The sequence below is a fragment of the Heteronotia binoei genome, chromosome 8 (genome assembly GCF_032191835.1).
Source record: "Heteronotia binoei isolate CCM8104 ecotype False Entrance Well chromosome 8, APGP_CSIRO_Hbin_v1, whole genome shotgun sequence".
Classification (NCBI taxonomy): Eukaryota; Metazoa; Chordata; class Lepidosauria; order Squamata; family Gekkonidae; genus Heteronotia; species Heteronotia binoei.
In genome coordinates, this window is record NC_083230.1 from 54,992,739 (window position 1) to 55,006,014 (window position 13,276).

Genomic DNA, 13,276 nt, shown 5'->3' on the forward strand with positions numbered 1-13,276 from the left:
TTTATATTGAATGAGAGCTTTCTGAAAATTAACAAATTCTAATCATTGATTAATTTCCACATATTAAAATAAAATTAATGAGAGATTATAAAAATGAAAAATATGTAAACCATACTTGGATATTAACTAGTTAAGGATAACTTGTAGAATTATGTCATCTGCGCATTCTCTAAATGAGATGTTGTTATTTAATGAGAGATTATAAAAATGAATAAATATGTAAACCATACTTGGATATTAACTAGTTAAGGATAACTTGTAGAATTATGTCATCTGTGCATTCTCTAAATTAGATGTTATTTTTAAAGTATAATAATTAAATGATTTTTATGCTCTGCAAATATTTTGCAATCAAATGATATGCAATAGGCAAAAATTCAGCAAAAACACCCAAATGATTTTTTTTTAAAAATAAGCATATGTTACATTATCTAAAAGTTCAAAATGACTTTTTAAAATTAAATTTAGTTGCTGGATTTTGAGTTTTTCCCCCTTGTTGTTTGTTTTTTTGGGGGGGAAAGTCACAAAGATGTCTGTAAAATAAAAAAAAATACACATTTTCCAGATTTTCTCATGTGCTACTCAGTTCAGGCATACTTGCTTAAGGTTAATAACAAAGCCAGCTTCTGAGGCATCCTCTTAATTCCTGAGTTTCAAATAATATTTTGTTTTATTTGTTACTGCTGAAGTGAAAATACATGACGTTTACCAGAAGAGTCACTTCAAAATATATTTTTATGTAGCATGCATTGTCAGAAACAAGTTGGGAATTACTATGGTACCAGTTTCTCAATACATGTGTACTCTGGGGTAAAATAACTTCCAAATATATTCAAGAACTCTACACCAACATGCTAAAAAAAAATCACAGTAATTGCTGTATGCTTTCTTTTTAAATTTTTCAATGCTGTATCTATGTCAGACCAAGCTTTTCATCTTACACATCTTCCATATTTTACATATTTAAGCCTATTCTGCAATAACAAATATAATGTAATGCATTATATAGGATGCGATTTCAAATTCTATTCAAAAGAAAGTAAACTATTTTTATTTATTTATTGTTTCAGAAGCTTACTTTTATTGTAATATTTGTTATTACACAGAACAACAATAACAAATGTGTATGTGTATACACACACACATACGTCACACTAGGAGTGTAATTAATTTTTCAGAGGAAGTGAAAGGAAAAACAACAACACAAAATACAATCTATCCTTGTGAGTGCATTATATACAAAGGATAACAAAAATACCAGTGTCTTAATTACTTTATGAAATCAATCACAGCTAGTTCATGTACATGGCTTCCTATTGTTGTTTGTGGAATTTATATGGTGAGAAAGAAAGAAAGAAAAAAAGGGGGGGAGGAAAAGAAGAAGAGAAAAAGAAAAAGGGCGGGAAGGGAGGAAGGGACGGAAGTGGGTCAGTGGAGTCAGAAGAGAGATATTAAGTCCAAGTAATCCTCAGGTGTTACAGAGGAGTACTGATTAACAAAACCTGAGTTCCACAAGTAGAAATGTTTTGATTTCTGGGTAAACGAGGTGTATTTGTGAGCATTAAATGATGCTAAACCAGTATTGGTGATCTTGTCAAGTAAGACAAGTTTTAGAGTCCAAGCATGAATTGAAGGGGAAGAACTTGCCTTCCATTTGGTAGCAATAACACGCTTAGCCGCTGTAGACATTAAGGCCAACAATTCACGTTGAGCCTTTTTTAAATGGAGATCCTCCCATACGTTTAAAAGAAGGCATTGGAGAAGGAAAGGGATCTCTATGCAAGTAAACTATATTTATCTCGCAAATGTCAAAAGGGGGTAAACCAGCAACATTCTAAACCTTTATTAAAATGTCTTAAAGACTGTTCAGGCCAAATTATTTTGACTTTTGACATTCTAGATATTTACCATCTCCAAGAGCATCTGCAGAAATATGGGAGAGGTAGGGGCAGCAAAACCACAGAGATTACTCAAGAAGAACTGTTGCTGACCAGTTGGAAGTGTAGATAAAAATGAGTAAATTTAGGATTCAGGGGTCTCAAGGCCTCTCTTGTTTCCCTCACCCCATGACAACCACATCCATGTAAATATTATATTTTTTTAAATTCCCCAAGAATTCCTCAAAGTATTCACAAAATCTTCATCATCTATCATTCCAATACTTAATCCTTCATAATAATCCTCAAACTCACAGAATAAAACTTCATTGGGATTGCTGCATGCATCTTCCAGTGTCTCTAGAAATGAAGATTTAATTTCTTCCTCTGTAGTATTACCTGTTCAATAGTAAGTAATAATTTAAAACAGAAGCTAATCAGAAAACTCAGTACAAACCCATGTTTCCTTTTATAAAGTATGCTACAAATTCAACACAGAGCCACGTGGCGCAGAGTGGTAAGCTGCAATACTGCAGTCCAAGCTCTGCTCATGACCTGAGTTTGATCCTGGAGGAAGCTGGGTTCAGGTAGCTGACTCATGGTTGACTCAGCCTTCCATCCTTCTGAGATTGTTGGGGCTAAAGTGTAGATGACTGGGGAAGGAAATGGCAAACCGCCCCATAAAAAGTCTGCCAAAAAAAATTGTCATGATGTGACGTCACCCCATGGGTCAGTAACCACTTGGTGCTTGCACCTTTACCCTTTTTTTATCTTACAAATTCAACAAAAGTGGTTTAATGAATGAGAACTGAAGGAGGCAAATTAAGGCAAGAACCTCAAGTACTATCTTGGAATAAGTGATCTTAGATTTTTATCCCACCTCTATCCCAAGCCATAGATACATCAGATAAGCAAATAAAACTTTTTAGGGTTTGGGGGTATGAATTTAAGCAACGGTTCTTGAAAAAAATATATAGAACAGCAATTTAAAAGCCATCAACCAAAACTGCTATCTACATCCTACAACATAGCAATCTAAAACTAAATAAACATTCATTCCCCCCAGGAATCAAATTAAGGGGCCCACAAATTTTATCTTCTTTTAGTAACCCACCATGAGTTGATGCTGCTTCCACCCCTTCTGACAAATACAGAGGACTTAGATGAGCAGAGGGAGTCAACCCTCCATGCTAAATTAGGACACTCAAAAGTCTCAAAAATCTCTCTTATCACTTTGCAGTGTAACCAAACATGACATCAACGTGAGTGAACAACCCTACCCTCTTCCCATGCTCCAGTGGACTCAGTGCCCCTTTATGCCAGGTCTTTGGACCTGTTACAAACAATAATAAATGGACTATATAACAGAAGAATGCTAAGAACTGCTTCTTTGAATGTTAAATACCTGCTAGGACTTGAGGGTGTCTTCTAGCACAATAACATTTCTTGATATCTACCATAGGTACACTACCGGTTTTGCTGTAATCCAGTTTCATATATGCCTGAACAAGAAAAACAATTTAAAAGGTATGAATGTCCTCAAGAGTACAAAAGAGCATTTTAAAAAGAGTATAAATTAACCAGAGGTACTTTTCAATGGAATAAGTTGATACACCATTAAGAGACAGAAAACTATTTTAACACACACACACACAAACTAGAAATGCAGAATATATACTGGCCATAATTCTGCACCCACCTTGGACCCATTCTCTCTGGAAAAAGGTGGAACAGAAATTGAATGCTTAAATATCAGGTACTAAATAGTAAAGGTACTATTTTCAATGGAAGTAAGAGTTTGTAACTGAATTTGTCTTATAGGCAAAATAGGTCTTCAATACCCAGGAATTTGTTGCGTTTTTTGATTAACACTGACAATTCATTAACACATTTTTCTACCTGTTGCATCAACAGTAAAGTATTTTCTCACTGACTCATGCATTTTCTCACTCACTGACAATTCTATTCACATGACCCAGAAAGAGAAATTTATTCTTCCTCTCTTTTGCTCCCCCCAATTAAAGCTGTATTGGTTTGAAGCAGTTTAAAATAGGAGCTATATTTCACAATACTTAGTGCTTAAAACTGGAAGTTTCAAGGATAATAGAATTTATAACCAGTGTGGTTTAGTGGTGAGAGTGTTGGACTAGGATCTGTAAGATCCAGGATCAAATCCTCTCTCTGCCAAGGAAGCTTGCTCAGTGACCTTGGGCCACTCACCATCTCTCGGCTATGAGAATATATGCAGGCTTTGTAAGTGATACTCTTGAAAACAAATAGCTGGAAGCTGAAATTGTCAAGAGCAGAACTTGCACATTTATGAGATAGTGCTTCTTTGATGACCAGAGGCTGAGGGCAACTGAAAAAGAGGAGATGGCTATTTTTCTCATGTCCCAGTTCCCAGGGGCATCTGTCTACCCGCTGTTGGTATGATAAAGCAAGGCAGTTCTTATAGTCCTGTCCTCCTGGCATCCCTCTCTTACAATCTCTTGTCTGAACAATTTTCTTTCTACACTCAGTACTGAGCCCCACCTTATCTCAAAGGAGGGAAAGGAAGGAAAGGTCCCCTGTGCAAGCACCAGTCGTTTCCGACTCTGGGGTAACGTTGCTTTCACAACGTTTTCACGCCAGACTTTTTACGGGGTGGTTTGCCATTGCCTTCCCCAGTCTTTTACACCTCCTCCCCAGCAAGCTGGGTACTCATTTTACCAACCTCAGAAGGATGGAAGGCTGAGTCAACCTTGGGCCAGCTACCCGAATCCAGCTTCTGCCAGGATCAAACTCAGGTCATGAGCAGAGAGTTCAGACCACAGTACTGCAGTACTGCTGCTTTACCACTCTGCGCCACGGGGCCGCCTCAAAGGGGGACCCCCCTTACAAAGGGCATTTCCCTTTTTTAACACAATTGGCAACATTTTATTATAGGAAGTGCGTATGGGGTGGGGTCGTGGCTCTGTAGCAGAGCATTTGCTTGACATGCAGAAGGTCCCAGGTTTAATCCCTGGCATCTCCAGTTGAAAGGATCAGGTAAGAGATTATGTGAAAGGCCACAGTATGAGACCCCGAAGAGCTGATGCCTGTCTGAGTAGACAGTACTGAGTTTGCTGGAGCAAAAGTTTGATTCAGTATAAGGCAGCTTCATGTGCTCATTTGTCCACAACTGAAACTTGGCCATCAGAGTGTCTTTGAACATTTCAGGACATCATAGTAGTTCAGTCAATGTGTATTTGCAGATTGATGACAAGTGGCAAGCAACTGTCTACAATGGCCAGGCCTTTAGGCCATAGCTAGCTTAGGCAGGAACAGTGCGAGTTGCTAAAGTACACAGGGCTAAACTGGTAAGCAATCTGAGCCATTAAGGATGGGGAAGACTCTTCCCAAACAAGCCCAGTGGTGGCTTAAGTTGCTGGGGGAGCTGCGGTGAGAAAGCCCTTGATGGTTGAGTAGCACCAACTGAGCCCTTAGATGCTTGAGTAGCATCCTGGGAAGGGAGATGAGGCACTTCTTGTATTCAGCTGAGGAGAGCAGTAATGCTGACTAAGTTTGGAGCCGCAGTGGTGGGTGTCAGCTTTTGCATTTGGGCTCCCTTCCACCAGTCTAATGCCTTGTACACCAGGTTGCTTTCCTGCTCTTTTTAAAGCTTCAGCTATGGAAAGGGGAGGGTTTGAGATTCACCCCATCCTCCTCCTTTCCCTTGACTAGGTCCTCTGCTACTGGGACCCCAGACTGATCTGCCCTTGTTGGCCCTCCCTGACTGTTCTGAGCCACTATGAGTCCACATTGGTGGGGAGAGCAGGATATAAACTGAATAAACTAAACTGTTAAAGGACAACCAAAAGAAGAAGCAGGTCCACATACAGCTTCCTGGCTCTCACAGGAAGGAAGGCCTTCTCCCAAGAGTTGAAGTGTTGATTATGTGATAGCTGCAACATCATACATCCCTATTTTAACCCCTTCCTTTCTTGTTTTTAACCCTGTAATTTCTCTCCTGATCCCTGTCCTTCTGCTGGACCTTGGCTGTGTTGCTGGCCCCCTGGCCAAGTAGTCAATGGGGTTCACAGCATGGCTGAAACACTGCTACCTAGTGGGGTGACCACCTTGCCCCCCCCCTACGGCTCAGATCTGCTCCTAGTAGGAGTTGGGGGTACCCCAATAATGGAGTTGTCCCAAATGCTGGTAGCTGTGGTAGGCTGCTTATTAGCAGCAATACATACAATATTTTAGGTATCTTTTTTGCTGCAGATCAGGCATTAATAATGAAATGAACTAATTAACTACACACTTGCTTCTCATGTCCTTATTTGTGAGGTTTGGACAATACAATTAATTAATAAAAAACTTTTGCTGTTTATTATTGGCCCCAAGGTGTTTAAAAAGCAATGGCCACTGATATTAAAATCAGCTAAGAAATTAAAAGTCGAGTGAATTAACCTTTTTGTCTACATATATATGAACAATCTCAAATGCGGACATATAACATTTAATAAAACATCAAGTTTCTTATTAGCACTAAGCTGTTTCAAGACTGATAAAACAGGTAAAATAAACTTACTTTTCTGACAAATGCTTTTCTGTATTCATTCATTTCTCCAAGAATGCCACGGGTAAATTCAGAGTAATCAATTTCACCATTATAACCATCAAGTATTAACCACAAAGACTCAAAATCCTACAATTTAAAAAAGAAGGTGATATTGCATTTATACCCTGCCCTTCATCTGGTGTCTCTGAGCGGCTTACAATTTCCTTTCTCTTCCTCTCCCCCACAATAGTCACTCTGTGAGCTAGGTGAGGCTGAGAGAGCTCTTTCAAGAACTATTCTTGAGCTCTGAGAAAAATTATGGCTGATCCAAAGTCACACCAGCAGCTGCATGTGGGAATCAAACTTGGTTTTTGTAGATTAGTCTGTGTTCTTAACCAGGGCCAGCGCATGGAAGTAGGCCAAGTAGGCGGCCACCTCGGACGCCACTTGGCCTAGGGGTGCCATGAGGTGCCCGCTCTTCCTGCGGCCGCTGCCGTCCGTCCCCTCCCCGCAGCTGCCCATCTGCCACCATTCGCCTCCCCGCAGCCACCCGCCCACTGCCGTTTGCTTCCCCATGGCCGCCTGCGACCGTTTGCCTCCTCACAGTCACCCATCTGCCGCCATTCGCCTCCCCGCAGCCACCCGCCCACTGCCGTTTGCTTCCCCATGGCTGCCTGCGGCCATTTGCCTCCTCACAGTCGCCCACTGCCATCCCCTCCCCGTGGCCACCTGCCACCATTTGCTTCCCAATCCACCACCATTTGCCTCCCCACCCACTGCTGTTTGCCTCCCTGCCTGCCGCCATTCCCTCCCCACCACTGCCTGCCCGGCACCCATTTGCTTCCCCACCCACTGCCGTTTGCCTCCCTGCTCACCGCCGGTTGTCTCCCTGCAGCCAGCCGCCGCCCTTCCCTCCCCACGGCTGCCCGCTGGCTGGCTGCCACCTGCTTCCCCTCAGCCGCCACCGCTCCCTGCTGCCATCCCCGCCCTGGCCGCCGGCTTGGCAAAGTCGGGGGGGCGGCAAGTAGCAGATGTCATTATGATGTCATTGCAGAAAAAACACTGGGAGGGGCGGAGGTCGGGGGTTCGGCCTAGGGGCGCAGCCACCCCTAGCCCTGGGCCTGCTCTTAACAACTACACCAAATTGGTTCTTAACCACTATACCAAACAAGTTTGGGTGAACAGAGATACAAATCAACACAGACATAAACAAATAGAACAGGTCATAAAATGAAATAAAGGCAGAGACCAAATTATTTTTTCAAGATTGTTTGATAAGTTTTTGTTGAACACTGCATACTAAAAACAGATTACCATCAATTTTTGAGGTGTTAGATCCACCCTATCCTTGACAGGTCATAATTATAGATTTTCATTCAACATATGCAACACCAGTTTGGCTACAATTATGTTAAGTTAGGTATTTCTACGTTAAAAGTAAGTAAAGTAAAGTAAAGTAAATTTTATTCTTATATCCCGCCCTCCCCCACCAGAAGGCGGGCTCAGGGCGGCTCACAGACATGGCAAGCCATGATTTGGTTAAAATAGATAACAATAATTTAAAATATGGTTCAATTACATAAATTAATTAAAGTTTAAAATTATAAAAATATAAAAATAGATAGAAATAGGTGCTGTACTTCTATCAGTCACAAATTACACATTGTCATACATCAGTTTCAATTATACATAAGGTGGCTAAAGTTACAATAATTAATCAATTTGGTCTGGTCCTGGTCTGAATGCGAGCTGAAAAAGAGAGGTTTTGCAAGCCCTGCGGAACTGGTTCAAGTCCCGCAGGACTCGTACCATCTCTGGAAGTTGGTTCCACCAACGAGGGGCTATTAGTGAAAAGGCTTGCTCCCGGGTTATCTTCAGTCTGGCCTCTCTTGGCCCAGGGATTTGTAGGAGGTTTTGGGAGCTGGATCTTAGTGCTCTCTGGGGAATATATGGGGAGAGGCGGTCCCTGAGGTAGGCAGGTCCTCGGCCATATAGGGCTTTAAAGGTAATAACCAGCACCTTATAACGAACACGGTAGACGACCGGCAGCCAATGCAGATCCCGCAGCACAGGCCGCACGTGTTCCCATCTAGGTAGTCCCACCAGCAGCCTGGCTGCCGCATTCTTCACTACCTGAAGTCTCCGTGTTCGACACAAGGGCAGCCCCATGTAGAGGGCATTGCAGTAGTCTAATCTTGAGGTGACCGTTGCGTGGATCACAGTTACTAGGTCGTCGCGTTCCAAGAAGGGAGCTAACTGCCTCGTCCTCTTGAGATGGAAGAAGGCGGATCTTGCGGTGGCAGCTATCTGGGCCTCCATTGATAGCGAGGATTCCAGTAGCACCCCCAAGCTCTTGACCCTGCGCACTGGTATCAGTGGCGCACCGTCAAAAGCCGGCAGAATGATCTCCTCCGTCTCGGCCCACGCAAAGGACCTCAGTCTTCGTTGGATTCAACTTCAGCCCACTCAGCCTGAGGCAGCCAGCCACGGCTTGTAGCGCCTGGTCCAAATTTATAGGGACATCGCCAGTCTAGCCTTCCATCAATAGATAGAGCTGGGTATCATCAGCGTACTGATGACAGCCGAGCCCATACCTCCGTGCAATCTGGGCAAGGGGGCGCATAAAGATATTAAACAATATCGGGGAGAGAACTGCCCCCTGAGGCATCCCACAATGAAGAGGGTATCTCTGAGACAGCTTCCCCCCAACTGCCACCCTTTGTCCCTGATTTTCAAGGAAGGAGGAGAGCCACTGTAAGGCTAGCCCCCGAATTCCTGTGTCGGCGAGGCGGCGAGTCAGCAGCCGATGGTCGACCATGTCGAACGCCACCGACAGGTCGAGCAGCAGCAGTACCGCTGAGCCGCCTCGGTCCAGTTGCCGTCGGAGGTCATCTATGAGGGCGACCAAGACTGTTTCCATCCCATGGCCCGGGCGAAAGCCGGACTGGCATGGGTCCAAGGTGGAAGCGTCCTCCAGAAAGTCCTGCAACTGCAACGCCACAGCCCTCTCAATAATTTTGCCCAGAAAGGGCAAATTTGAGACCGGCCGATAATGTGCCAATACGGACGGGTCTGATGTAACTTTTTTCAAGAGAGGGCGGACCACTGCCTCCTTCAGGGGTGTTGGGAAAACACCCTCCAAAAGGGATCGATTTATAATGTCCCGTATAGGACATTTCAATTCCTCCTGGCAGGCCTTAATTAACCAGGAGGGGCAAGGGTCTAGGTCACAAGTTGTGGATCGTGCAGTGCCAAGAATTCTGTCAACTTCCTCCAAACTGAGTGGGTCGAAGCAGTCCAAGGTTAAATCAGAAGACACGCATTGGGCCTCAAGTTCACTTACTGCATCTAAGTTGGCGGGACAGTCATTGTTCACTTACTGCATCTAAGTTGGCGGGGCAGTAAGTTCACTTACTGCATCTAAGTTGGCGGGACCCCAGGTAAGTACAAGCTAGAGTAATAATAGCAGAAAACAGAAACACCAGAATCCCAGGGAGGTATCATATCCTTACTCACATGCTTCCCAAATTACAGATAACTTAATTCAGTAATCAGCAATATTAAGCACCATCACTTCTGTATAACCATTACCCTCCCCTGATTATATAACCATAATATTATATTATAATCATAATAACTTTTCATAATCTCATCTGCATGCACCAGCATAGATGGCAAACTTAAAATACCCAATTTTATCATGGCTATGCCAAGGTCATTTACAAGGTCAAAAGTTGTTTGACCCAGCTTAGATGTTATTGGGATACTATCCTCCCTGCTTCCTCACAGTATCATGGTGCTTCTGTGCACCTCTTGGGTTTTCTCTGTCTTTCTCAGGATCTTTCCAAAGCTGCTTTGCTGTGATGTTTTGGGAAACATCACAGCAAAGTGAGGGTAGCACCCATGTGGAAGGAAAAATCTTGATCTTCCCAGTCTTGCCCCAGTCAATACCATTTCCCCTGTCCCAGTCCTCCACAGTGGCCAATTCCTCCCTATGACCAGAAGATAGTTTTTTTTCCTCACTGGCAGTTGAATATTATTATAGCACTATTACAATCTGTAATATTTTCCTGGTTTTCACGGTTGGAAGGAATAGACATTTTGACAAGGTGTCCACTGGGATGGAGTTAAGGAACTCTTCTGTAGATTCACCTGAAAACCAAATGCTTGAAGGCACTGAATGGTCTTGTCTGCATACTCTCGTGATTTTCCCTTAAACATAGATTGAATTGGGATATCATTGATACAGGTAGACATGTATTCCTTGTTCTCTTAAGCAGATGACTGGATGGATCGGCATCTTTGTACATACCCAGGATGCAGAAGAAAGTTCAAAGGGTAGCGCTATGAATTGAAATGGAGCATACCCCACGCAGAAGCACAGGAACTTTCAATGACCAGGGAATACTGGAATGTACATGTAGGCTTCTGTCAAGGCCTTAAGCAATCTGAGAGCAACATATCTGCGGGACTGTCTCCTCCATTATGTACCTGGTAGGGCATTAAGCTCCAGTGGTAGCAATCTGTTGGTGATCCCTGGGCCTAAAGATGTCTGGCTGTCCACAACAAGGGCCAGGACTTTTTCAATCCTGGCTCCAACCTGTTGGAACTCTCTACCAGATGACATCCAGGCCCCGAGGGACCTTATGCAATTCCACAGGGAGGAGATGTTCCACCAGGCTTTTGATTGAGGATAGCGACGGCTAGTATCTTTTCTTTCCCCCCCTATTCCTCCCTCAGAAGTTTCTCCTACCTCCCCACCCCCATATGCTCTGATAATCTGGGCAAAGAACATAATTAGCAGGATGCCACTGGGGTCTTTGAAATTTTATTGTTTTAATTTGTATTGTTGTGCTGTTTTTAACTCATATATTGTTTTCATCTGATGTACATCACCCAGAACCTGGTTTAGGCTGGGATGGGGCAATTCAGCAAACTGAATAAATAATAATAAGCAGGGGTGGAATTCTAGCAGGAGCTCCTTTGCATATTAGGCCACACAACCCTGATATAGCCAATCCTCCAAAAGCTTACAAGGCTCTTTTTTGTAAGCTCTTGGAGAGTTGGCTACATCAGGCCTAATATGCAAAGGAGCTCCTGATAGAATTCTACCCCTGATAATAAGAATAATAATCTACTGATGACTGGAATACTTGTGGTTGGAGAGATTCCATTATTGATCTCAGAATTTCCATGAAAATCATTTTGGTTTTACATATCTGTTTAAAAATTTTAAATCTAGTGTAGCTCTCCAGTCCCTGTTCTTCTTGGGGACTGTAAAAATTATGGAATATATCCTGGTTCTCTGTGGTTCTTTTGGAACAATGGTTTCAATGTCCAGCAAGTGCTTCATTGCTTCATTAGTTCTATTGCACTTTTGTGGGTCTCTGTGTAGACGTAAGACCAGGAACATGTTGTTGAAAGGAACTGAATCTGAAGGATCTCTTGTCACCCAGATATAGGGTCTTAGGGAGTACTTTCTTTTTATCCCTGATTTCCACTAGGATTTTGTCCAGGGAGTCCCCAAAGAGTCTATGCTCTTGGAATAGATCTTATTGTCTTAGTGAGTGTAGAAAGAAAACCCAAAGGGAGAGAGAGATTTGGAGTGCCTTCAATGTTACTGGTCTGTAGACTGCCTGCATACTCATTGTTAGTCAAATTGCCCTCAAGGAAGGTATGGGGGAATTTAATTAGGTGGGCAAAGATGGCAAAATTATTCAGGAGCAATAACCTGTGTATACAGGAGTCAGTCCTCCATAGGACTCCCCTTAAATAATGAGATTTGTACCGGAAAAACACTCAAGCACAAAAGAAATCACAAATACTCATCACACATACAGACCTAGGAAAAACAAGTAGGAGAAATTATAGGGACATTTGCATTAGCAGGGATTGTGATGAATGGGTCAATTCAATTCAATTTATTTCTTACAGTCTACAACCAGAACAGATCATTATACACACTGCTCAGATTTTAAAAGTGGTCCATCAGTTAAATGGAATATAAAAACAAATTAAAATAGACAATTATAAATTAGATGAGTAAAGTTAAGAAACTAAACTATTACATAAAATATCCTTACGAACTTTACAGGAAGCAGCAAAAAACCTTGCGCAAGAAGCTGTAGTCTGCACGTTAATGCCCATGAGAAGCTTCCTTAAAAGCTCAGAGTCAGAACTGACTGGAAACTTCCTGACCAGAAGAAGAATAAACTTAGCACATATTTCCTGGTAAAACTGGCAAGAGAAGAAAACATGTTCAGTTGTTTCTACTATATCAGCACCATAGGGAGAGACCCTTTCTAACAAAGGAGTCTTTCTATACCTTCTTTCCAGCACTGCTGAAGGAAGTACATGCCATCTAGCTAGAGAAAATGCTCTTTGATGGGTAGGAGACTTGAGGGACATAAGGTAGGCTGCTGGAGCTATGATGTATCTGATGTTAGCTGGTGCCAAAAAGTTTGGCACTCTATTGATATCACATTGTAATTCAGTGTCTAGCACCCTCTGATAGTTGCAATCGCCTGGTTTAAACCCATCACTAGAAGTGTCTGTGGAGAAAAGCCTTGAGATGTCAACTTTCAATTAACCAGTTAACCAGGAGGATCGAAAGCAGTTCCTAAGGATCAAAGGTGTTAATCCTTGAAGAACATTATTTAATTTGAGCCAGTAATTGATAGAAGCAAGGCTTACCCTAGCCTTTACTTTAATTAGTCCAGATTCTAAGCGCAAGCATGCATTAGAGAGCAATGAGTGGGTAATACAAATACCTGTTCAACGACGGAATAAGAGAGATTCCTCAGCGAAGACAAGATAAGGGATGGGGTAGCAAAAGACAACCAGCCTCACCAGCAATAATGGGCCCAAAACTGATCAG

At 42.6% G+C, this 13,276-nt stretch overlaps 1 protein-coding gene across 3 annotated transcripts in view; it reads right to left on the bottom strand.

Annotated features, from left to right (window-relative positions):
* Positions 1–646: 646 nt before the first annotated feature.
* CAPS2 (calcyphosine 2) overlaps positions 647–13,276 on the bottom strand; it is a 72,179-nt gene continuing 59,549 nt past the window's right edge. For all 3 annotated transcript variants that reach the window (XM_060245101.1, XM_060245102.1, XM_060245100.1), the window contains exons 16-18: positions 6,430–6,546; positions 3,283–3,379; positions 647–2,276 (exon numbers count right to left, since the gene is read on the bottom strand). In XM_060245101.1, the coding sequence (XP_060101084.1) occupies positions 2,101–2,276; positions 3,283–3,379; positions 6,430–6,546 (390 nt within the window). In that variant the 3' untranslated portion in view covers positions 647–2,100. The remainder of the gene's footprint in view (positions 2,277–3,282; positions 3,380–6,429; positions 6,547–13,276) is intronic.